Source organism: Panthera pardus, unplaced genomic scaffold (genome assembly GCF_024362965.1).
Source record: "Panthera pardus isolate Hobbes unplaced genomic scaffold, ASM2436296v1 HiC_scaffold_2, whole genome shotgun sequence".
NCBI classification, from domain to species: Eukaryota; Metazoa; Chordata; class Mammalia; order Carnivora; family Felidae; genus Panthera; species Panthera pardus.
In genome coordinates this window covers 82,016,495-82,040,803 of record NW_026526765.1, presented here as the reverse complement: position 1 = coordinate 82,040,803, position 24,309 = coordinate 82,016,495, and the positions used below count along the sequence as shown (strand labels likewise).

Here is a 24,309-nt window from a genome sequence, read left to right as displayed (position 1 = left end):
TTACCCCTTCCCATTGTCTGGCAATACCATTAGGCAATGATGAGTTCATGCTGGTCAGGGAAGATGGTTGACATGGATATAGCGACAGCAACTCTCTGACATCTCCATCTTTCCTTTTATGCCAAATTCAGAAAAAGAAAAGACTAAAACATCATGGGCTGAATGCATATGAACAGGGAATGATTATTGATGAAAGACATAAATCAGGGAAAAACATAGTAATTGAAAAGAGAATTCTAAAAATGGAGGTAGGTTTTCAAAGTCATATTGATAAAAGATTCCTTGGGTCTCTCTTTAGAGATGGGCTTTCTACTTCCAGTGCACATCTAATGTACTTCCATATCCATTTCCATGAACCCTCTTCAAGTTTGTTTTTAGTAACATTTACTGAATGCTTTCTTTGTGGAAGATGCTGCGTTTAATGATTGGCACCCACTGTTTCATTTGAAACTCATGACAGCACCAGGAGGCAGTTTTATGGCAATTATCACTTGATACATTAGGACACTGAGTCACACAGAGGCGAACATGTCTCAGGTAGAACAGCTTAAAATGAGGGGCAGAGAGTAGGGCTTCAACTACAGGGAGACTCCAGAACCTATGCAGTTCCTCACTGTGCTAACCCTGTTTCTGAGGAACAACATGAGGTTGAGAGAAGTTATGTTACTTACCCAAGCCAGTGGTTAGCAAATTCTGACTAAAAATGGGAAGTAAAGAAATCAATAGATATGAGACTTGGATTCCAGAATGACCATTTCCCCCAGTTTGATCAATGAATGGGGATCGGTCACAGCATTGATTCAGTATTTAATTCTTTATAATAATTGATTTTTTTCCAGCCTCTGACATGTTTATTGACTAAAACTTCACTCTAGCAAAATTTTAGAGAATCCATGTGTAGCGTTTATGATTTTTATTGAAGGGGACATATTTTGATGGAAAACTCTAGATACTAGAAAACCTATCATGGTTAATGTCTTGATGTACTTGAACAAGACAACCTTCCTCAAGTGGAAATCATAGTGAAGTGAAATGGAGGGCAGTTTATATAAGAATAGCTGCAATTGACAAACACAGTCAACTAGAAACGACATTGATGTCATTCTGACTTTTAACTCTTGGTTGGTAACCATCTCTGGGTCGGTGGTATCCTTATCTTTAGGCTCAGAGCAGCATCCAGTCCAGCTGAAGCTGTAGGAAAAAAGAGCTTCACAGTTCCTTCCCATGCTCAGATTCAGCTTCCTTTACAGAGGTGATAAAAATCTATAAGCAGCAGGAACAAGATTAAGTGTCTGATATTTTGATCTCATCCAAGAGTTCCCTCAGCATAAGATGGGCCAAAAGAACTGAACAGCCCCCACAGATTCTTCTGGCATCTGCATTATTTAATTTCAGTAATTACAAATTCTCTCAAAGCCAGAAAAATCCACCCACAGGCAAATAATTCCAATATGCACTGCAAATGATGATGATTGTCAAGACAATGTTACCTCATTATTTCTGGGTCCAGGAATTGATCTTTTAAAAAGAACTTTCCTTGCATAATTTTTAAAACAAGTTCCCCCAACATTCATAAGAAATGAGCTCTCCTGGAGATGAGGAAAGAAGATGTGTGTCAGCGTGATCCTGTGGAATATGACTGCCCTGGGAAAGCCAACCCTCTCACCCTCCACACCAGAGATCAAGGATCTTATAATTTTCATTTATGTGTCTATTCCCACTTCATTGAACTCTCTCTTTCATGTGAAGTCTGTTTTTGTTATAACAAACTCATCAGTGGTGTTGATATGGCCGTTCATTCTTTTAAAGAAAGTCTAAGCTGCAGGATTCCCAACTTCTCTGCCCAAATCAAAAGGTTATTCATTACCACATAAGTTAATTCCAGAAGAAGCTTCACTTTTGAAGACAGGACACAAGGAAACATTCATTGAACTTGTATTTTTAAGAGAAGATAAAACAGACTTTTTGATGAAGGATGTTCACTCATAACCACCTCATTTTTTACATAGGCTGTTATCCCTACAGCCTTCTAAATTGTAACCCACAGATGGTTGTTATGTTGGCCCAATTATAACAAGGCAAATAACTCCACAGCCAGCCTACCCCAGACATTCTAATCTTCCAGTGGGAGACAGGAAGATGGAGGTGCAAGGAAGACTGGTAACAGTAAAACATCACAGTGGATCAAATTGTGTAAACATCTACTTCTGCACTAAACGTAAAAATAATTCCTATTCAAATTACAACACATGTCTTAAGATCTAATTATTAAAAATTTAGAGCCTCCTAACAGCTATCTGTACACACACGTACTTTACATGGTACAGGGTTCACTAGAGAACCCACTACAAATGGAATTGACAGTGAAGCAAAACTGATGCCAGTTTATGAGAATAACTGCAATGGCCAAACACAATCCACTAAACATGACACTAATGCTACACAAATACTAATACTCAACCCAGAAATCTGTGAAGACTCTGTGTGTACACAACAGGCACTAGGCAATGCTGTCATATACATATATAAAAATCAATATCATTGGGCTCTAAGAACAAAAACAACAGTCTGGTATCTTAGATAAGTTCTCAGTCCATGAGGAGAATGTTCAGGGCCCATCAGTGTTTCTATAAACTCTACTCAGAGAAACTCTGAGGTAGAGCCATATACAAAGGCCCATAGGACTACCAATATGACATGTAAGAATGAAATGTGGAACCAACCATAAAACGTTCCTCTAAAATGTGACAAGACATTTTAAACCAACAGGCAGCCCTCTTATAAGAAGGTGAAATTTTACAGAGTTAATAAAATTGAGCAAAAGATTCAATGATGTTGTTAATGGGTTGAGATGATGAAACTGAGTAGGACCACGTTAGAAAAGATTTTTTACAGTTGCTATTGACATAGCTGACCGGTGAAGAGTTATATGTTTTGAATCCTAATCCAACTTATATTGCATAACATCCCTGAATACACTACAATTTTTTCCTACTCAAAAATTGTCAATGCTTCTGCATTTTCTACAAAATAAGAGAATACATTTTTGCCAAGTCATTTGAAATTTATATAAAATGGACTTAAATTTGAAAATATTATCAATTAAAAATGAATTCAAGAAGAACTAGAAAGTTTGGACATTACTAAAACTGTTTAAGAAATGCTATCAATAATTAATATCTTCCTATATCTAAGAAACCACTGCAGAGTTACACATTATTACAGTGTATAAAAAATGATCAGTTATTTATTGGAAGTCAATACCTTAATAACCAAATTTAACAGGAGGATTATAAGAAAGGACCAAAACTGGTCAATTTTACTCACAAATATCCATGCAAAAATTCCAAATAAAATATTAACAAACTGAATACAGCAAAGTATATAAAGGATAAAAGATGGTGATCAATACGGGTTTTTTAAATTTTTTTTAAATGTTTATTTATTTTTTGAGAAAGACAGAGACAGAGACAGAATGTGAGTGGGTTAGGGGCAGAGAGAAAGGGAGACACAGAATCCGAAGCAGGCTCTAGGCTCCGAGCTGTCAGCACAGAGCCCAACGCAGGGCTCGATCTCAGGAGCTGTGAGATCATGACCTGATCTGAAGTCGGATGCTCAACCGACTGAGCCACCCAGGTTACCGAATATGGGCTTATCTCATGAATTTGAAGCTGGGTTACCATCAGAAAATCATGATATAATTAAAAGCAAAATTTACATAATCGTCTCAAAAGATTTGGAAGAGCATTTTATAAAATTTAAAACTATTAATTTTTAAAACCATTGCAGCAAGTCACCAATAGAAGAGAGCTCTCTGAATCTCATAAAAGTAATTAACAAATATCATTGTACTCTATGGTAAAACATGAAATCTTCCCTTTTGAGATGAAGAAAAAGTCAGGATACTCACTATCATCACTTCAACATTTTACTAAAGGTACTGACCAGAGCAGTAAGAGTAAAAACGAAACACAAAATCTATGATTTAGAAAGGATGAAATAAAATGTACAATACTCATAGATTGTCTCCCTTATACAGTCTTTATTGTTTCTACAGAAAATTCAAAAGGATGTAGAAATAAACATTAAAATTAAGAACATGATGAAAAATAGTTACACAAAAATAAACTAAGATATATTTGCTATGAAGCTTCAGAATATATTTACATGTATTTTCAAATATTTTACACATATGTTTTGCTAGAATAAACATTAAACAATTTCTTAGCCTCGATTAAAAAATAAATCATTAATTTACTTTTTCCATAACTTCTCTTATGACAGGGTAAAAAGAGGCAATTACTCTATTGTATTAAATTTATTATTATTCTATTCAAGTCAAATTAAGTGAATTATATGCTCAACAAGAGTAAGTTTCTCAAAGACAGAAAGCAGGTCTTAGGTAGGTTTGCCCTAAGAAATATCCAATGAGAGACAATGGATTTAATGCAGAGCAAAAAGAGAGAAATATATGGATAGAAAAAGAAAAACATTTAATTCTCAGAGACAGTAAATGCAGGAACTAGGCCACAGTTATTTTCAAAAAGGAAGCAAAAATAAAAGAAAATAAAACAATAAACAGGGGGTCTGGTCTAACGTGTCCACAGCTTCCATGGCAGGTGGCGGTTTTATAGGCCCTTGCAGATTTACGGGTTAATCTTCTACAGTGTCCAGCACTCTGGGGACACGTGCAGAGCGGTGAATATTTCAAAAGTTCAACTGGCAGATCAGACAGAATCTGTTTTCTACTTAGTGCACCTCCCTTTCCTTTGCTGTTTCCAGCAGCTTTCCGGGTGTCAGTTTGCATTATTAAGGGTTTCACAACTGGGTCAAAAAATAAAACTTCTCTGTTAATTAAACACTGAGCTAACACGCTTTGGCGATCATTCCTGTTCATAAATTTATGTTGACTGTTTTTGCCTGTCCTCTCCAATCTTACAATGCAGGCTCTGCAACAAGAATTATAAAAATTTTACATAGTATTTGCATGAAAGAACACGATTTTAATATCAATAGTAGCATTTTATAGCTAAAAGCAAATGAGACTTAGAAGATCCTGAGAAACTAGCAGGTAACTTATCTTTTTTTTCCTCCCTTCCAGAGTCACTGTGAAACAACAGAACAGTCTGTGCTACATACATAATTAAAACAGATGTTCTCAATCTTAATTTTCATAGCTAATTTTGACAGCAAAAGAAACGCGCCTGTCTTTTGTATAGTCACCTATTTTCTCTCAAATGTGTCCTATTTCATCGCCCACTGTGATTGCTCAGAAAGAAAGGGGTGATGTGATGGAAGCTATTAATGCAATAGCAAGAGCTCTGCTATATTATTGGGAGGCACAGTGAATGGGAGCAGGTCTAACAGAAATTGACCATACAGTCATTCAAAGTCCACATAGTCTAAGCATTTGTATGCACTAACTTTGCAGATCACAGTTTTCACTGGCTTTGTGTGGTCTTCCATGACAGAACCTTAGAAACCACAAAGAGAGGAGAGAACTGTCTTCCTGTTCTTTGTGGTGGCACTTGTCATTTTCACACCCATGTCAAGGTGCTCTCTGATTGGCACCTAAGTTCTCTTCTTACACATCTGCCTACACCAGATCTGTGAAAGGCCTACTAGGCTGCAGCCCTGAGCCAGCTCTGCCCTCAGGACACTCTAAATCCCAGCTTAGCTTCTTCCTGAGGAGGGGATGGGGCTGGAACACCATCTGATGGAGGTGCTCCTGTCTTCTGCTGCCTCCTGACCATTAGGTCTGCTTCCTCTCCTCTAGGGCCCTTCTCCCCTGCCAGAGAGGGGGTGGGAGTACTCCAGTTCTGCAGGACAGATTGGGGAACACCTACAGGGAACTCCAAGCCTCCCAACATCCATGGTAACTCTGGTTACTTCATAATTACACTTGGATCCTTTGACAATGAATTCAAACATAGCCCACTGCCAGCCTGCTATAGTTGATGCGTTCTCTCTCCTCAGGAAAGCCCCATGTGAAATGATCCAATCTAAGCCCTGCTACTGGCTCCTTTCTGGTGCAAGTTGTCCTGGATTGCCATGGCCCAGGGAGCAACACTCTGGGTCCTTACCAATTGCACAAGACTCTGGCTACGTTCAAGGCAGAATCATCAGGGCAGTTGGCTGTGGCTCGGTGAATTCATGCAGCATTAGACCTCCCCACCTCCCATTGCCCAGGAGTAATGCATAAGTAGGAACCACAAAATCTAAGGGGCAAAAGATAGCTCATTCTGATCTGAACGATGAACTGCATTGAAGCACTGTGATCTGCTTAAGGTGGTTTAAGCGGGTGGAGGGGGAACAGGCTGACATCGCTCACTGGGAAGATGGTAATGTCTTGGCTCAGGGAAGGTTCATAGGGTTGGGGTTCCAGCAGATGGACCTTCTTCCAAGGAGATGAGGCAGGGAATCATAAACAAGCCGAATGGACTGGAATACAGGGCAAGGGAGGGAAGGGTGCTTAACTCTGCAGAGAAATGTTAAACAAAGCTAGATATTCATAGATCAGGAAACAGAATCGATCTGAGTCTCCTGAATAACTTTTGTGCCAAATACTATGTTGGGTACTTCACATATGTTTTCTCTAATCCTCACAAACTTTTAAGCAACAGGGAAATAAAAATTAACTAGTGATCTAGTCTCAGCTTAAAAGTGACTTTCTCAGAGTAGACTTCCCTGAGCCCATTATCTAAATTAACTTCCCCTATTATACTCTCTATTATCTTCTCCTTCATCTAATGTCACTCAGTAAAGCTTATAATTTGATATTCATGAGAGTGATTAAAGCTCCTTGTTAGCATACATTGTGTTCATTTTATCTGCTAAATGTGTCCCCACAGTTTCTAGCACATGGGCTCTTAAAAAATATTTTTGCACGTTTGAATACATGGGAAGGAACTCACTGAAGCAACCAGTGAATTGCACGTGCGCTACAGAGGCCCTTGTTGGTTCAAAGTTTCACCCTATGGAATTGTGGTCACTGCAGACATTAATGTATCTAAAAATCAGAATGACATTCATCATCACAAAAAAGAGGTTGCCTTAAATAAAATTTAAAATTTAACATTCACTAGGTTTTTATTAAAATAATACAATTCATCCCTCCTATGATTGCCAGATTTTACTTCTCTGTGGGACCTCCAAGAAGAAAAAGAATAGACAGAAATATGCACACGTCAAAGTCCATCTACTCGTACTCTTTTTAATTTTAATAGGTCCATGAGAAAAATAAGTCTTGCTTTAGAGTAAATACATTTATCTTATATACAAGCTTCTTCACTACTGGACATTATCAGAGACTCTCATGTGAGACTACACCTTACAAGTCTCCTCTGTGTGTGGAGGAGTGGGGGGACAGTCAGGGGTGGGTTGGCATATTGATACTAAACATATAGTTCTGGAGGCACCAATGGACTCCATTCCCCTCCCCATGAATAGAACAGAGTTTGACAAGATGCTCTTGTGTTCTGATAAAATCAGTATCAAGAAGCATTTGATCAGTTCTGCAGTACATTAAATCCTACCTTCCTAACCCTAGTTGGATAAATCCTGAACAAATTATACAAGGCTGAGGAAATAGAAACAAGAGCTTGTGAACAAGAGTCCCATCAATCACTGTGCTGTCAAATTTACCCTGCATAGTACAGGCTTTTCAATTTTTGCCCAAGACTGTCTCACATGAATTGATCACTCCACAGGCCACTAGACGAGAATACGCTTGAATTGTAATAACTTGAAAGGGGCTGGGAACTGATGAGGTGGAAATATTGGCAGCACAAGAGGATCCACATTATACTCCACATCTGACCTGCGTTACCTAGGTAGTACCAAAGAAGGTACTTTTATTCTCTTTTTAGGAGCAGGAAACTGAAGCCCAGAGATGTCACATAAGGTTCTCAGGGTCACATCATATGTCTGGATTCAAACCCAAGTCTTCTAGCTCCAGCTGTTTTCATTGGATGTGCGAGAGACTCTTTCTCAAGTCCTCTTCCACATGCCCTTTCTGCTCCTCAGTACAGCTTGTCACACTACCCCATGTCATACCACAGTTCACAAGACCTTCTTTTACCAGCCCACCCATGCTGTACAGCTGAACCATCATCCTTTTCAGGGAGTTCACCAATCTCCACAGCAGAGGGCCTCTTATTTCTCCCATTGTCTTGGCAGAGGAAGGCCAAGCTCACATTGTGGCACTTGCCAAAGTTATTTTTGGTTGTTCAGCAGAATCTCAGCTTCCTCACCTCATCCATTTCCTCTTCAACCAGATTCATGTCTCAACTTCCTTCTGCTGCTCAGGCATGGTTGGGAGCCTTTGGCTCAGGATTGAGGACATGCATTCTTGTCTGCATTTTGTGATTGTTATCCTCTAACACCTCCCACCTACCCCTCCAACCTCACTGAGTATAGAGTGGGGAAGTGGCTGATCACAGCCCTGACTAGATTCACAGTACAGGGTATTCTGTGAGTTCTCCTACAAAGATCCTTCATTCCCCTCTGTTTCCCCAAATGGTTACTCTCATGCTCAAAAGTTTTCCCCAAGTACCCTCTTGGTCCTGGGAAAGCTCTACCAGTTGATGAGGGTCTCTCTGGTGTTTTGTTTTGTTTTGTTCCAATAGGGAGGTGCTCAGTTGCAAAGAATGTCTGATGGCTGTAAAGTTATGAAGAAGCTGACAATGCAATGAGTTGGGAGCATCCTAGACATGACACAAAGTTGGAGATGAAGAGGAAAAATGAAGAAAAAACAAGAATTCATGTGCACCTCTTCCGGGTTTCCTGCCATGACTGTCAGCATCATCAAGCCAGAAACCTGGACACTTCTCGCTCACTTATGGTCAGCCGCCAAATACTAGATGGAGCAGATCTAGACCAAATCTGTAACACCCATCCTTCCCATTCCACTCCCCTATTACTGCCTTTGTTGCCCTTGTTGTTTTTTGCCCAGACTGATGTAAGAACCTCCAAATGGGTTTCCCTGGCTTTGAAATCATTCCTCTCAAACCTTCCTCCTCAAAGCCTACAAAATGCCAATTACATTTCCCTCCTTGAAATGCTTCTTTGGTGCCTCAAGCTGTCTCAGCTTAGAATGGACATTGCCATCCCTTGAGTGCTTCTCTCCAAATTTACATTCTTGAGCTCTACCCATAACTAAATCAATCAGAATCGCTTGGGCATCAGGCCTGGGTACACACAGTTTGAAAAAGATTTCTGGTAAATGTGATGCATCATTTAGTTGAATAATCACTACCCTTTAAGGTGAAGGCCAAGTTCTGTAGCATGGCATTGAAAGACCTTTATGAACTGCCTTGTATTGACCTGTCTCACCAGCTGTTCCCCTCTATTCACCTTAGACTCCAAAAATACTGTTTTTTGTTTTTTAACACCAGTTTCCTGAACTGTTGTGCTAAGCCATGCCTCTGTACCTGTGTTCTTATCCACCTGGAAAGTGACAGCACCTCCTTCTAGATCCAGCTTAAGGAGCATTTCTATGAAATCTTTTCCACCTCCCACTTTGGAATTTCCTAACTTCCTGCCTTGAGCTTCCATGGTTTCTTGATCAAACCAGTTCATAAATATGGTATTTTAGATGGTTCTGATATTACTGAATGAGGTAAAAATCTCAAAGTCAAAATTACCTTAAAAATTCCTTAAATCACTCATAAAGTAAGCAGTTTGCTCTAAACAAACACAGTAATATGTGTATATATGTGTGTGTGTGTGTGTACACACACACACACACACACACACACACACACAGAATATAATTATTCAGTACTACTGTTTAAACACTAGTTTCACTCAGTACTGTGCTCACATTATGGGCTTGTAGGGGCAGAGACACCCCCAATCTACCCTCTTTTAGGACATTTGATCACCGAGGGGAACGTTTATCTGTGTTTCTTAAGCGTGTTCCATGATAGGAGCAAGTAATATTTTCCAAATGGGCTTGTTTGAGAAAAGTGGGTTAGAGGATGTTAAACAAATCCCCCCTTTAAAGCTTCTAAAGTACGTGCCTTTTGCCTCCAGTGTCAATATGCAATACGGGAACACAATATATCACAGTTCCCAAAGTTATTTGATTATAGAATGTCATTTTCACAGAACCGGCATTCCAAAAAATACTCTGGAAAACAATCTGCCTCCCTCATGCCTCACTGAAACTGCAAATGAGAAGCCAAATGAGACACCATTTTTCTGGTTCCTTTCCAAAGAGCAGGAGGGCAGACCACATTACCTGGTCTCTAGGCCATTTTCTAAAGGGACCTCCCTGCGTGGAGGAGAACCCTGCCCCCTTGAGGATGCTGCCTGGTTGTGGCCATGCTGCTTCTCCACGAGCCACCAAAAGAGGGGCAATGGGGCTGGAACTTCCAATGCATTACCAACTTTAATGACAAAAGTATAGTCATTAGGACAGCCATTGGTTAGTAATTGTTGCCACTTATTTGGTAAAATGATTCCAATAAATAAGTATGCTGTTTATTCACACAATAATTTGCAACAGTGAAGTTTTCTGACAGTTTGATGTAGGCATTTGTTTTGAGATCTGGAAAGTTGGAGGGTGCGGAAAAGTACAACCAGTCTTAGGTGTGCGCAAGTGGTTAAGTGTGAACCGATCCCTGTAATTACAAGTGCCTCTGCAGTGCCAAGTGAATAAAGATAAACTCTTTGGTGTCAGGAAAAGCTTCTGTGTAGACTCTGTGTTTAAAATATGCCCTTCCAAAAAATATGGTAAAAAACTGTTTAGTGGCCAAAAGGAAATTAGGCCAAATTTAAACTGATTTATGCTGTGCAAAATTAACATTCTAATAATAGAAGTGCAGGGGCACCTGGGTGGCTCAGTCGCTTAAGCGTGCCACTTCAGCTTAGATCATGATCTCACAGTTTTGTGGGCTCGAGCCCCGAATCAGGCTCTGTGCTGACAGCTCAGAGCCTGGACCCTGCTTTGGATTCTGTGTCTCTCTCTGTCTGTGCCCTTCCCCTGCTCGCACTCTGTCTCTGTCTCTCAAAAATAAATGAACATTCAAATTTTTTTTTTAAAAAGGAAGTACAAATCCAATGTACTATTTGACTACTAACCTCAGATAACGATGCTCTCATTGACTAGTGCAGTAAAAAGACTGCAGAGTTGCATGTTAGGAACCCCATGCCCAGCTCAGCTCTGTCAGGTGCTGGATGTATATAACCTTGGAAAAGTCATTTAATTTGCCTGTGCCAGAATATTTTTCATTTGCAAAATGAGAGAGTTGAGATAGTTGATTTCTAAGGCATCTTTTGATTACAAAATTTTGTGAATATGAATGACATGTTACTTGGATAAAGGGAGAAATCATAAAAATTTTACAGATGGTACGATACTTTGAACTACTTTGATACGCTGAACTATACTTTTTATTTTATTTTATTATTTTTTAAGTGATTATTTATTTTTGAGACAGAGAGAGACACAGCATGAACGGGGGAGGAGCAGAGACAGAGAGGGAGACACAGATCCTGAAGCAGGTTCCAGGCTCTGAGCTGTCAGCACAGAGCCCGATGCAGGGCTTGAACTCACGGACCGCAAGATCATGACCTGAGCTGAAGTCGGACGCTTAACCGACTGAGCCACCCAGGCACCCTTGAACTATACTTTTTAAATAAAACTGATGTTTAGATTTTTGCTCCACACCTGGCGCAGAGTTCAACTCAGGGATTGAACCCACCACAACCCTGACATCAAGATATGAGCTTAGATGGAGTCAGACACTTAACTGACTGATCCACTCAGGCGCCCCTGATGTTTAGGTTTTAGTTAACTTTCTCCTTATGTTTTGTTTAAAAATATAATTAAAAGAGTAAAATATAATGGTAATCTCCTCTGAAAACATACAAAAATAAGAGACACAATGAGAAAGAGTTCAAGGTATGATGAGAAAAATATTTTAACACAGCAAATATATTTTCAGGCCTTAGTTGATTTCTGAAAAAAATTATGTTAGTGTCTGATACATAAAAACCATCCAAATGGGGAGTCTGCCCTTCGTTGTAAAGCACCTGCCATGTTAGGAGCCAAAGAACAGGACTGCTTTTCCAAAAGATTTGTTTCCATTGTGTAAAACTTACATATTTTGACCTTAAAAGTTGTGTGATCAAGTATTTTTACAGGAAAATTTTCTGTTCTTTTCTTCCTGGGAAAGCTTGAAACAATGATCACTTCAATAACTTCTCCTAAAAGTGACTATAAGAAGTCATATTCCTGTCGACATTAGCAGCTTCCTGATAGTAATCTGCATACTTTTGGAATTGCAGTGTACTTTTCAAACACTTTTTTTTTAAATTTTTTTTTTAACATTTATTTATTTTTGAGACAGAGAGAGACAGAGCATGAACGGGGGAGGGTCAGAGAGAGGGAGACACAGAATCTGAAACAGGCTCCAGGCTCTGAGCTGTCAGCACAGAGCCCGATGAGGGGCTTGAACTCACGGACCGCGAGATCATGACCTGAGCTGAAGTCGGACGCTTAACCGACTGAGCCACCCAGGCTCCCCTCAAACACTTTTGAACATTCATATATAGTGTAACTTATCAAATACTTAACAGAGGCAGGGGTGCCCGGGTGTCTCAGTTGGTTAAGCATCAGACTTTGGCACAGGTCATGATCTCCCTTTTCATGAGTTTGAGCCCAGCATTGGGTTCTGTGCTGACAGCTCAGAGCCTGGAGCCTGCTTTGGATTCTGTGTCTCCCTCACTCTCTGCTCCTCCCCCGTTCACTCTCTTATTCTCTCATTCTCTCTCTCAAATAAATGAAAACATTAAAAATATTTAAAAGAGATAATAAAGCTACAAAGTCTCCTTTTGTCTGGCGTATTTTTTGTGGCAATTTACACATTTAGAAAGTATGCATTTGCCATGAGGCATTAATTCATTTATGTACCATCCATCTATATATCTATTTATAGCACGAACATTTCTCAAACTCTAGGCATGAACTTAACAGGTTTTTCATCCACTTTGGCTAGATAAACTTGGAATTAATTGTTTCAGAATTGATTTGAAAATAAAGTAACCACTGATTTGAAAATGAAAAGAAAGAGAGAGAAAGAAAGAAAGAAAGAAAGAAAGAAAGAAAGAAAGAAAGGGAGGGAGGGAGGGAGGGAGAAATCCTATCCAGAATTAATTCTTAGTCTTTGGGAAACAAGAGAGGGATAGAGGATGAATCCTTCATTTGAGGGATGTTAAAACGAGGCCCAGACTGTACAGTGTAGAATGCAGGTCTGCTGTTATCCAGTGTAACACTTTCAACTGATTGTTACTTGGAGCCTGCTATTTCTAAGGTAGGAAAATCACCCACCGTAAACAATGAGCCATAGGAATCATATGCATTTCAAATAACACAAGGAACCTATACACCAAAGAAGAGAATATCCTCAAACAGTGAACATATGCTGCTGTGTTTAGGACCAGGAAAAAGAAAATCCAACCAATGATTTTGTGCTGACTGGGATTTTTTTCTGTGTGTGTGTGTTTCATTTTTAAAGATTGCTTTGGGCCAAGGCCAAATGTATAATTTTCCCAATAGAGTTGCTCCCATTGTCAAAAACTTGGATATATTTTGCGTTTGATCACATGTTTTTAGAGGAAAGTTTTCTGTGTTTTCCCCCCTTGAAAAACTTGAAACAATAACCACCTTCCCTGGAAATCGGCAGTATTTCCTATCCTTAGTCACTATTCTTATTTTGAAAACCATCTCTTAGTAATTGACCATATCTCAAAAAGTGATACTAAATAAATTTCGGCTCCCAGACTTCCTTGTATTTTTTTAATGTTTATCTATTTTTGAGAGGGAGAGAGCGAGAGACAGAGTATAAGCAGGGGAGGGGCAGAGAGAGAGATAGACACAGAATCTGAAGCAGGCCCCAGACTCTGAGCTGTTAGCACAGAGCCAGAGAGGGGCCTCAAACCCACAAACTGGGAGATCATGACCTGAGCTAAAGTCCGATACTCAACCAACTGAGCCACCCAGGTGCCCTTGGTTCCCAGACTTCTTAGTTTGAGCTCTCTAATGAAATTTTGTAGAAAAAACAAAGCTTTTCTTCTAAGATTGAAAGAAACATATATTTTTGTAAATAAGCATTTAAAAATGATTTTTAAAAATTCCTTTGTTTTCTCCAATTCTCTGCCTGAATTGTTTCTTCTGAAACAATTTTATTTTTCACAACAAATCCTAAAATAGTCAAACTCTGATAATTCCCATTAATTTAGGTATTCAAATTTATTTTGATCTTTTAATTTTATCTAAATCTGTCTCTGTATATGTATAATATATATGCTATATATGTCTATATTTGCATACATTTTTCATAAATTTTTTTAACCTTTATTTATTCTTAGAGAGAGAGACAGAGTGTGAGTGGGGGAGGGGCATAGAAAGAGGGAGACACAGAATCTGAAGCAGGCTCCAGACTCTGAGCTGTCAGCACAGAGCCCAACGCGGGGCTAGAACTCGGACTGCGAGATCATGACCTGAGCCAAAGTCAGTCAGTTAACCAAGTAAGCCACCCAGGCACCCCCATTTAGCTTTTGAATCAAGGGAGTAAAGCAATTATGCTTTGTATGTGTAATTAAAGAAACTAATATGAAACAGTGTGAAAGGCTTGTACCAGTTGGCTATGTCAGTTCCATGTTGAAAACCATCATATGATAAAGTATCAAATTAACTGAGGTAAACTCTTTCATACTTTATACTTCATTCCCTTTTCCCACATGCTCAGTGACAGTCTGATCCAAATCCAGTTTCAGATACATGAGTCATGGCTCAGAGCAGATCTGGAGATGTGCCAGTTTATCCCTACCATCCATCCATTCATCCATCCATCCATCCATCCATCCATCCTTCCACCCACCTTGCCAAGAAGCCTTACTGAGAGTCTACTATGTATTAGTCACCAAGATAGTGCTAAGGGTGCACAACACTGTGAAGGAAGTCCTTGTCTGCAAAACCTGAAGAAACAAGAAGGTTTGAAAACCACTCAAGAATTTCAAGCAAAATTTGTGCAGTCTTTGGAGAAAGCAGATCAAAATGTACCCTAGTTGCACAATGGACCTAAACTCCTTCTACCATTCATTCAATGTGCTCCTTCCCCCAAATAATGCCTTTCATCAGGAAATGTTTACGGAGTGTCCAGACAAAAGGCGACATGACATTAATCTTTTCTCTAAACACAAAAATTTCCACAAGCTTTTCTGGGACTGTGTAAGTTGATTATGTATACATTGAAAGCTGTCTTTCTCTCCCTACCCCATCAAAAAAATGGAAAAATTTTCATTTGGCCAAAGACTATGATCACCTAGGAGAACTCTATTATGTCTTCTCATTCCAGACACACTTTGTATTGTTAGTAGCTTCATCTTGCATGAATTCCCAAGTAATTTTAGTATATTTCTGCTTCATAAAGGCCTGGGTTTCACTAAGAATGAGAATGTTGGAGTCATCGAAATGATTGAATACGTTAACATTAAAAAGATTTCTTTTCCTGTCTGTGGCACTTTTTAACAGTCACTTCCTATTACTGGGATCAAGGGATTCGAACTGGAGGCAGCATAAAATGTAATCAGGTACCCTGGCTCTGAAGCCTGACTGCCTTGGTTCAATTCTGGTCATTCTATAACTATTTGTGTGATGTCAGGGATAAGTCATTAAATTTCTAAATACTTCAGTTTCTCCATCTATAAAGTGGGAATATTAATAGTGCCCAAATTTTATAAGGTGGTTTTAAGACATTAATTTAGATAGTTCATAAAAAGCTATTATATAGGCTGACTTCAGTGTTAGCATTACTGTTATTTTCATCTTGGACAAAAACATTTATGGAGTGAGAGATTTAGAACTTGATTCGTTACATTTGGGGATGCTGTAAATTGTCATGAATATATATTACTAATCCTATCCTACTAGTGAAATGACTCAAGCAAAGGAAGACCAAGTGACTGATTTGATTATCTGCACTAAATTAATATGGAATCAAAACCCAGCAAACCATCTCCAAAGCTTTCTTCCTTGGGTTTCTCTCAAGGGGATAGTTTTACAAACCTTGGCACTTATACCAATGATACATGGATAGACTCTTCAAAATGAGTTCAAAGTGCTTCACCCAACCTTGATGTTCACAGGATCATTAATCAATATTTACCAAGTACCCATAGGATATGTGGGATAACTGTCTGGCTTTAATGTGTTTTCTAAGCTTCACAGATAGAAAAACAAAATCACAAGACTTGTTACCTCCAAAGCCACAGGAGGGGTCAATATTACAAGGAAGTATTGATTCCCCCCACTATACTCCTAGTGCCCAATATCACCTTATATTTCTATTTAGCAAAGTGTTTAAAGACTTTTACGTCTTCATCTCACTTGTTTTCTTTTATCTCCTAAAGGCTATATAGCAGATTCATATAGTTCTAGGAATAAAGTAAGCAGTGAACTTTATTACAATGCAGGGCTAAGATTTGTTCATAAGATAGCATAATGATAAATTCCACTTATTATTTACTGAAGCGGTAAGTTGGAGTATAGGATATGCAGATAGCATATACCTTTCATAAGAGTTACATATTTTATTAAATGAAATGGTGACCATGTTTTGATTCCTTGGAGTAAAAATAACCTTTATTAATACTACCAACATACAAAAAGTTTTCAATTAATCTGTCATCTAATTTTTTTAAAAATGTTTATTTATTTATTTTGAGAGAGAGGGAGAAGAGAGAGAGCGGGGGGGAGAGACAGAGAGAGAGGGAGAAACCCAAGCAGGCTTGGCACTGTTAGCACAGAGCCCAATGCAGGGCTCTGTCCCACGAACTGTGAGATCATGACCCGAGCTGAAATTAAGAGTCAGACACTTAGCCAACTGAGCCACGCAAGCATCCTGCCTCTGTCTTCTAATCTTAATTTAAGAGGCTTTAAAGAAAAATTTTCTTTACAAACCTATCATGTTCATTGGTATAGTAAGATACACATCCTTAACTTCTGTAATTTGGAAAGTCATGTTTCTCCCAACTCATGTCCCCGATAAAGAAGAGAGTTTCACAAATATGAAATAGCCAGATGGATTTTAACAGAAATGGTTGCAAGTCTATCTGGTTGTTTAAATTTTCCCAATTTCTTTTTAATGATAAGCGTTTGGAGAATCTCTTTTTGCTAACCACTTTCAGCAAACATATCAAAACAATCTACCATACTATCCACAATTTTAAAAGCTACAGATTTACCCCTATTCATTATGCATGTCTCCTTTTATGATTCAATCTCCCACAGTAAGAGCTTGGACACTTTGTGAAAAAGCTAAGAGACTCCAAGAGTCAGATGTTTTAGTTTGATAATCATTCCGAAAATTCATGCTCCATTAAACTAGATCCAACAGAGAATCCTCAGCCCACACAACTTATAGACAAGGCAATATGCCTTCTACAAAATATTCTCTAAGCATATAGCTTCCTAAAAAAATGTTCATCAATATGTGAAAAATATTATTTATTTATTTTTAAACCCTAATCATACAACTCAAGAAAAAGTCTTTCTGATCAATTTCTAGCTAATTGAGCAGACAGAAAGACCTAGATTTTGGTCTTGACTCAGGTATTAGCTTAAGGAAAGTGAGGCACCTTTCTTAACTCTTGTGGATCTTAATTCCATTCTTTGTGAAATGAGAATATGTGAGAGGCATCAAGTTTGCCTCAAAAACGTAATTTTGTATATCTTACCTTGTGATAGTGGTATTTGTAAGCTCTATGGCATTTACAAAGACTCTCACAGCCAACAGTTTCATTTGATCTTCAAAACTGATTTTCAGAAATAGGTGGAGTTATCTCTACTTATTTTTACCAGCAAGTGTGCTGCATTTGATATCCAGAAGGATTCACTAGAGACAGCAGCATCTAAATCACCATCCAGAAAGATTCAGTTTCCAGGAGTCAGAACGAATACTGTATAAAAAAATTTCGTGAACCTGTCAAAGCCTCACCTAAGAGAAAAATCTTTAAAAACAAAGAAAAAATGTCATGTGTGCTTCTGCTGATGTAGTCCCCAGTTGAGAGACATCATGTTGTTTCTAGGTTGAAAATTAAGTTTAGTTGCCACTTGATAAATACTTTTTAAGTGACGATGAGTTTCCAGGAGATATTTGAAATTTTGAAACAGCACCAAGACTTAGGTAAATTTGGGTTCTTGGTTTTTAGTTTTGGAGCTCATCCTTGCAAAATATTTTTATATAAGTTGGAAATTAACCAGTAAAGTAGTTTACAAAGAAAAGAAAAAGGAGACTTTTATTACTGAAAAGAAATATTCTAAATCCAGAGTGGAATTCTGAGTATCTTTGATATCTCATCAGCTCCTTTACTATAGGAAGACAAAAAAATTCTCAAAAATATGCCTAACACCTTACAGTTAATAAAATACAACACAGATATGAAATTATTCCATCTTTGCAAACAATCCTGTAAGGTAAAAAAAGATTTTCCGAACCAAGTTCCCACTTGTTCCTCATCTCAGAGGTCAAGGGATTTCCTGACTAATTAAGATCCACAGGTTATCTAAAGACTCATTTTAGCTATTATATCTAAACTCTTTCTTCATCAAAGCCATTTTGAGAGGTGAGACACAGAAAAATTACACTGTGTGTGTATTTGTTTTCTTTCCTTCTCTCTCCCTGCACTTTACCCATACCCCTTCTGGAAGTCTAAAGAATATAGTCAAAGAATGGGGATCACAGCAACGAAGGAGGAGAAGCAAGATGCCTTGAAAATCTAATCAAGTAATTACCAGTTGGCTGTGCAATGTCATAAATAATTAAGTCCATATTTGAAACAGAGCATACTGTAAAAACTTGATTTCACAACATTTTATCAGTCTGAGTTTTAATCCATAACAACAGCTTGTATGGCCATTATAATCCATATTTAAGAATCGGACACTATGCAAAGTGTAATAATACATGCTTTTGTCTTGATGTAGATATATGCTATTCTTTCTATTGACATTTAGTAATTCACATATAGTATAAGGGAAAATACTCAAGCAGATTTAGTAACTAACCAGAATAGGTCCCTTTCTGCCAGAAAAAAAAAGAGTTTCCTACAGATTCGATATCAGGATATTCTACTTATAACATTTTGTATTCTAATCTTTTAGGATATGTGCTTTTTCACTATGCATGGCCCCAAAGGCTTTCATTGTGCTAAGTCATTTTCCTTAAAGTTTTTTTTATTTTCTCAATTTGGAACACTGCCATTAAATATGTTTGGAAGTTGAACTAATTTGAATTTCCCCTTCAAAGAAGAGGAAAACTACATGCCTTCCATTAGTTCATTGACCCCTGACCTTTGCAAAAAACCATGAATTATTCAATATGTATCTAATGAAAAGTAATTTCCATGTGTAGTTAGAATATACCAATTTTGTAATGGGTATAATTTTGAACAGAAATGAAACAATCTCTAAGCATGACAATGGTCAATAATCAAGAAGAAAGTATTCTAATGCCAACTGTCATTAAACATACAAAAAATCCCTCAATTCAGTAATAACTTACAAATTCACAGCTATAGCCCTCAAAATCAAATTAACCTTTTCTATCTCAAAAGAATTCAAAGGTCTTAAATATGAGTGTTCAAAGTTGTGTGACACCTGACACCACTGTTAGTCTCCGATTCGATGTTGGTTCTTCAATCAATAAAAACCCAAGACAACATTCCTGTCTTTCACCCCAGCCTCTCAGCCGCAAGCTTAAAGAATTTGAAAAACAAACCTCTCATTCACTTTTCTATCCACAGATTTTTCTATCCATATGATTTATATATGAGTGTCTCCAACAGCAACTGAGGAAGTGGGCTTGTGATACACTCATACACGTTTTAAAGTTGACACATCAATCAAAGTTTATGAATATGGTGGCCTTTTACTTAAACAGAAAGCCAAATAAGAAAGGGAAAGAGACTTTCATTACTTTTCAACCCTAAACTTCCTATGACTAAGACCACTTTTTATTGCAGTGGAGAAATATAGCTGGCAAGCTATGGTTATTTAGCGTAAAATCCAAGCATAATCATGTGAGTTTTATGCACATTTCATCTTTAACGGAGATTATAAAGTAGCAAAAAGGGGGGACAAAAGGGAAAAGATCCTGGTACTATTTAATCCTTTAAAAAAACCTAAAATGATACAAAACTACTACAGCGTTTCTGCTTCTCGGGTATTACATTTTTCATAAAAAGCTAGTATAAAGAAAATATCAATCTCTTAAATTAAGTATTTCACAAATGGATTAAACTGTAAGTTTAAAATTACTTGTGTTAGCAACTCAAATGCCACCTTCAATACCTGTGAGAAGGCATTTTCTGAAGCATAACCATGTACGAAAACTGCCACGTTAATTCCAGGCTGTCCTGATGCAATGAGTAAACCAAAACGTGGAGCTTACCTTATTATAAACAAATGGCAAATTGCAGGCACTTTTCGGCTTGCAGGTGTCTAGCATAGTTGATTAGAAATAGACCAAACATCTTTCATTCCAGTGAGAGAACTGCATATTCAGACTTGGCTTTCTTTCCTGAATCCTTGTAGGAGAGGCTGTTCACCTCCAAGGGCTGGTAACAGCCTCTTCACAGACAGCACTTGCTGCTCTCAACTGCAGCCACTTAGAATGAAAGTAAGAGGAACCCGTGATGCTTAAATACTGTTGCCTCACATTCACAGGATATGACTCAACTCCCTCTCAAACCAGTAAGGGTAGAGTTTCCCCCTCACAAAACTGTTAGATTACGTAACAATCATCACATGTGGGGTCCCAAACTGTTTACAAACTAAAATGTAAACCTTTCCCCCCACCCCCAAACACCCCCTCCCTCACCAGGTCAAACAAACGTGCATTTTTTTAAGTGATTAATTTCTTCCCTGTGGCACAAGCCACGAATGGAAATGAGAACAATATGGCACAAAGAAAACTATCCTGCTTGCTCTCAGCAGTGAATTAATGTAATGCTATTAAATGTGTGTCAACTTGCTAGCATTGCCCTGACAGAGACGTGAGAGAGGCACGCGAAAGTCACTAACATTCTTCTCAGTTCAAAAACAATGTGTAGAAGAAAACTCTGTTTTAGCGTGCAAGAAGTGGCAGTTCTGTACAACACAACAGAATCTCCTTCACAAAGCAGAGAATGGAAATAGATCTTTGTGGTTTGCTCTCGCTCATTCCCACAGAAATCCTGTCCCACGCTGTCATTACCTTGTGCCGTTTGCTCTGCCTACCTCTCCAGCTCAGAGCTCTCCTTTATCTGTTTTGTGAGCATTTCTAAAGGAACATGACTAATGACACAACTCCTTTAGTAAATGTGGCAATTTTCTGTGCTTTCTCTACCACCCACTACCTCTTAACTCTGAGCTTTATTAAGCTTGATCACACATTGAATTATTATATTTATACACCTCAGTCAATGAATATTACACACTTATATCCTTGGAGAAAAATCTACTACATAAATTCAGTTGCCACTGGCATGACCAAGGACGAAACGATGAAAAAGCACATGGCATTTATAGCAAATTGAAACCACCTAGACCAGGACTGTTCAAAAGACACATAAGTAAACCGCATATATAATTTTACAGTCTTAGTGGTCACATTAAAAACGTAAAGAGAAATACATAAAATTAATTTTAACAATGCTTACTCTAACATATCTAAAATATTTCAATTTCAACATGTACTCAACATACGAATTATTAAATATTTTATAATTTTTATACTAATCTTGGAGATCTGGTGTGCATTTTACATTTATAGAGGATTTTGATTCAAAGTCGCCACAACTGAGTGCTCAATAGCCACAAATGGGTGGAGGCTACTACAGACCTAGAGTTTGGGGTTCATTCTTCATTCCCAGCTTGCAGTTCAAACATTCTCTCTTCAGAGAGGTCTTCCCTTACCGCCTCACCTGACATGACCTTCCCCAATTACTTTCCTTATCAGGATCCTTTTTATTTCCTTCATAGTGCGTCACAGCCTGGAAAGTTCTCCTTTACTCATTCATTTACTTATTTATAGTCTGCGGCCCCTAACACTAATGTAAGAAACTTGAGGGCAGAGATCTTGTAGTCAAGATTTTATCCTCAGCCTCTGGCATGGTGATGAGCACATAGTGGAATTTGATAAACATTGTTAAATATAAATAAATAAATAAATAAATAAATAAATAAATAAATAAATAGAGTTTAGGCTATAGTTTGGCAAATAATAGAATATTTCAAATGGTGTTCTAAGACAAGGTATTTATCATAGAAAAGATATGACCTACCATATCACTGAACTTTTAGCAAATACATTGGGTAACATTTTCCTGAATTGCAAAAATTACTTCTTTTTCATAATGTTAATGGTCCTCAATCAATAACATACTTTATTTTCATATACAATAGTAAATATCAAAACATACTTATTTCATTATTACAGCAAAAATTTGGAAAGATACTTACAGGAAAGCTTTGGTCCTAATGACATAAATCTGGATATCATTAGGATGTCTATTCACTTCCTACTCACAAAAACATAAAATATTGTCTATAAGACATTTGCAGGAGGAATTGATATATTTGCCTGACTGCTATATGTGCCTCCTCCTGGTATCATCATTCTGATTTTTATTTCACAAATCACCCATCCATCCCTTCTTCTTAGTCCGTATTTGGGTCATGCTGACCTGGCCCCAGAAGTGGGCATGTAACCCAGGCCTGATTAACCCATGTATACTGTCTACAGAGCTACAGTGATCAAGTCAGGGATGGTCACGTAACCCAAGCTAGTTCACTGAGATCCAATATTCTATTTTTTGCTTATAATGTGAAAGAGTTTAAGTTTATAGAACGTAAGCCTAGAATTGCTGACAGACATATGTGCTACCACATGAGGTGAGGTTGTTTAAAAACTGAAGCCAATCAAGAAAAAAACAAAAGGCAAAAATGTAAAAGGCAGACTCCTGATGCTACTGTAGTTCCTACATCTGGCCATGCATTAAGTCACATCTGCCTTCTGCTGCTACAATGGATACACTAGAATATTCACTGCAGAATTGTTTGTAATAGCGAAAAAATGCAAATGTTGCATTGGGCCATGAAGAGCAGAAGGTTAAGTAAACAATGGCTTCACCATACTAAGGAATAGTACGTGAAGCTGTTAAACATAACTAGGTTCTCTACATGCGCCACCATGCAAAACTCCCTAAAAGGTATTAAATGGAAAGGACGTGTTGCAAAAATAAACATTATCCCAGTTATGGGTACATGAATTTTTACATGCAAATTCATAGAAAAGAACCTGGATGGACTGCACACCAATTGTGGCTAAGACATTATATCTGGGAAGAAGGTTTGAAATAGGGGATGATGGGGGACAAAGACAGATCTGATCATTTTGCTCAGTGTATTACCTATTTCATAAATTCACAAAAATAAATTCATGTATTCTTGAGGTAATTTGAAAAGAACATGTTATTTTTTGAAAATAAAATGTTACTTTTTTTGAGAGAGAGAGCATGAGCAGGGGAGGGGCAGAGGGAGAGAGAGAATTCCAAGCAGGCTCCACACCCAGCACAGACCCAATGTGGGCCTCGATCTCACAACTGTGAGACCATGACCTGAGCCGAAATCCAGAGTTGGATTTTTAATTGATTAAGCCATCCAGGTGTCCCAAGAACATGGTATTTTTAAAAATAAGATCATAATTTGATATTTTTTATGTCTATTTTGCTATATTATTTGCAGTCTAAGTGGACTACTCTTCTTTATTCTTATTTTTAAAACAATGTAACAAAAATAAAGTGCTCTTCTCTGCCCCACTCTCTCCATTCTTTACCAGCCCAAACTTATGTGTTCTCTCATTTTTCAGTCTGGCTAAAGGATATGCTAAAATAGAGACAAAGGCAGGACAGAAGATACAGGAACAGACACTAACCTACATTAGAACCTCCAAAGTACCTTCTAACATTGGCCAAGGGCTTTGATTTTTTTTTTTTCTTTTAGTCTTTTCCAAAGCTCTTTTATTGACCTCATAAAAATACAGCTTGGATCTATTCAACAGTCAACATATCAACAGCCAAATGTTTATAATCATACGTCCTATATTAATTTAGTTTGTCTTCAATCTGAGTAAATAAACTTGCTCATTATCAGCTCACTGAAAAAAACTCTGGTCTCTGAATTGGGTATAATTGCTTTTCTAATTAGCATAAAACCTAAACCTTTTTTTTCCCAGCTTGCTCTAGTCCTAAAAAAATCTT

At 37.9% G+C, this 24,309-nt stretch overlaps 1 protein-coding gene across 11 annotated transcripts in view; it reads right to left on the bottom strand.

Moving 5' to 3' along the window:
* The window catches only part of MCTP1 (multiple C2 and transmembrane domain containing 1), a 530,890-nt gene that overhangs the window by 321,970 nt on the left and 184,611 nt on the right, over window positions 1-24,309 (bottom strand). Inside the window, exon 1 of one of the 11 annotated variants that reach the window (XM_019428811.2) lies at window positions 20,460-20,670. The exons of the other annotated variants lie outside the window; for them this stretch is intronic. Coding sequence (XP_019284356.1) covers window positions 20,460-20,516 — 57 coding nt within the window. The 5' untranslated portion in view covers window positions 20,517-20,670. Of the gene's footprint in view, window positions 1-20,459; window positions 20,671-24,309 lie in introns of those variants that run through there. 11 annotated transcript variants of the gene reach the window in all.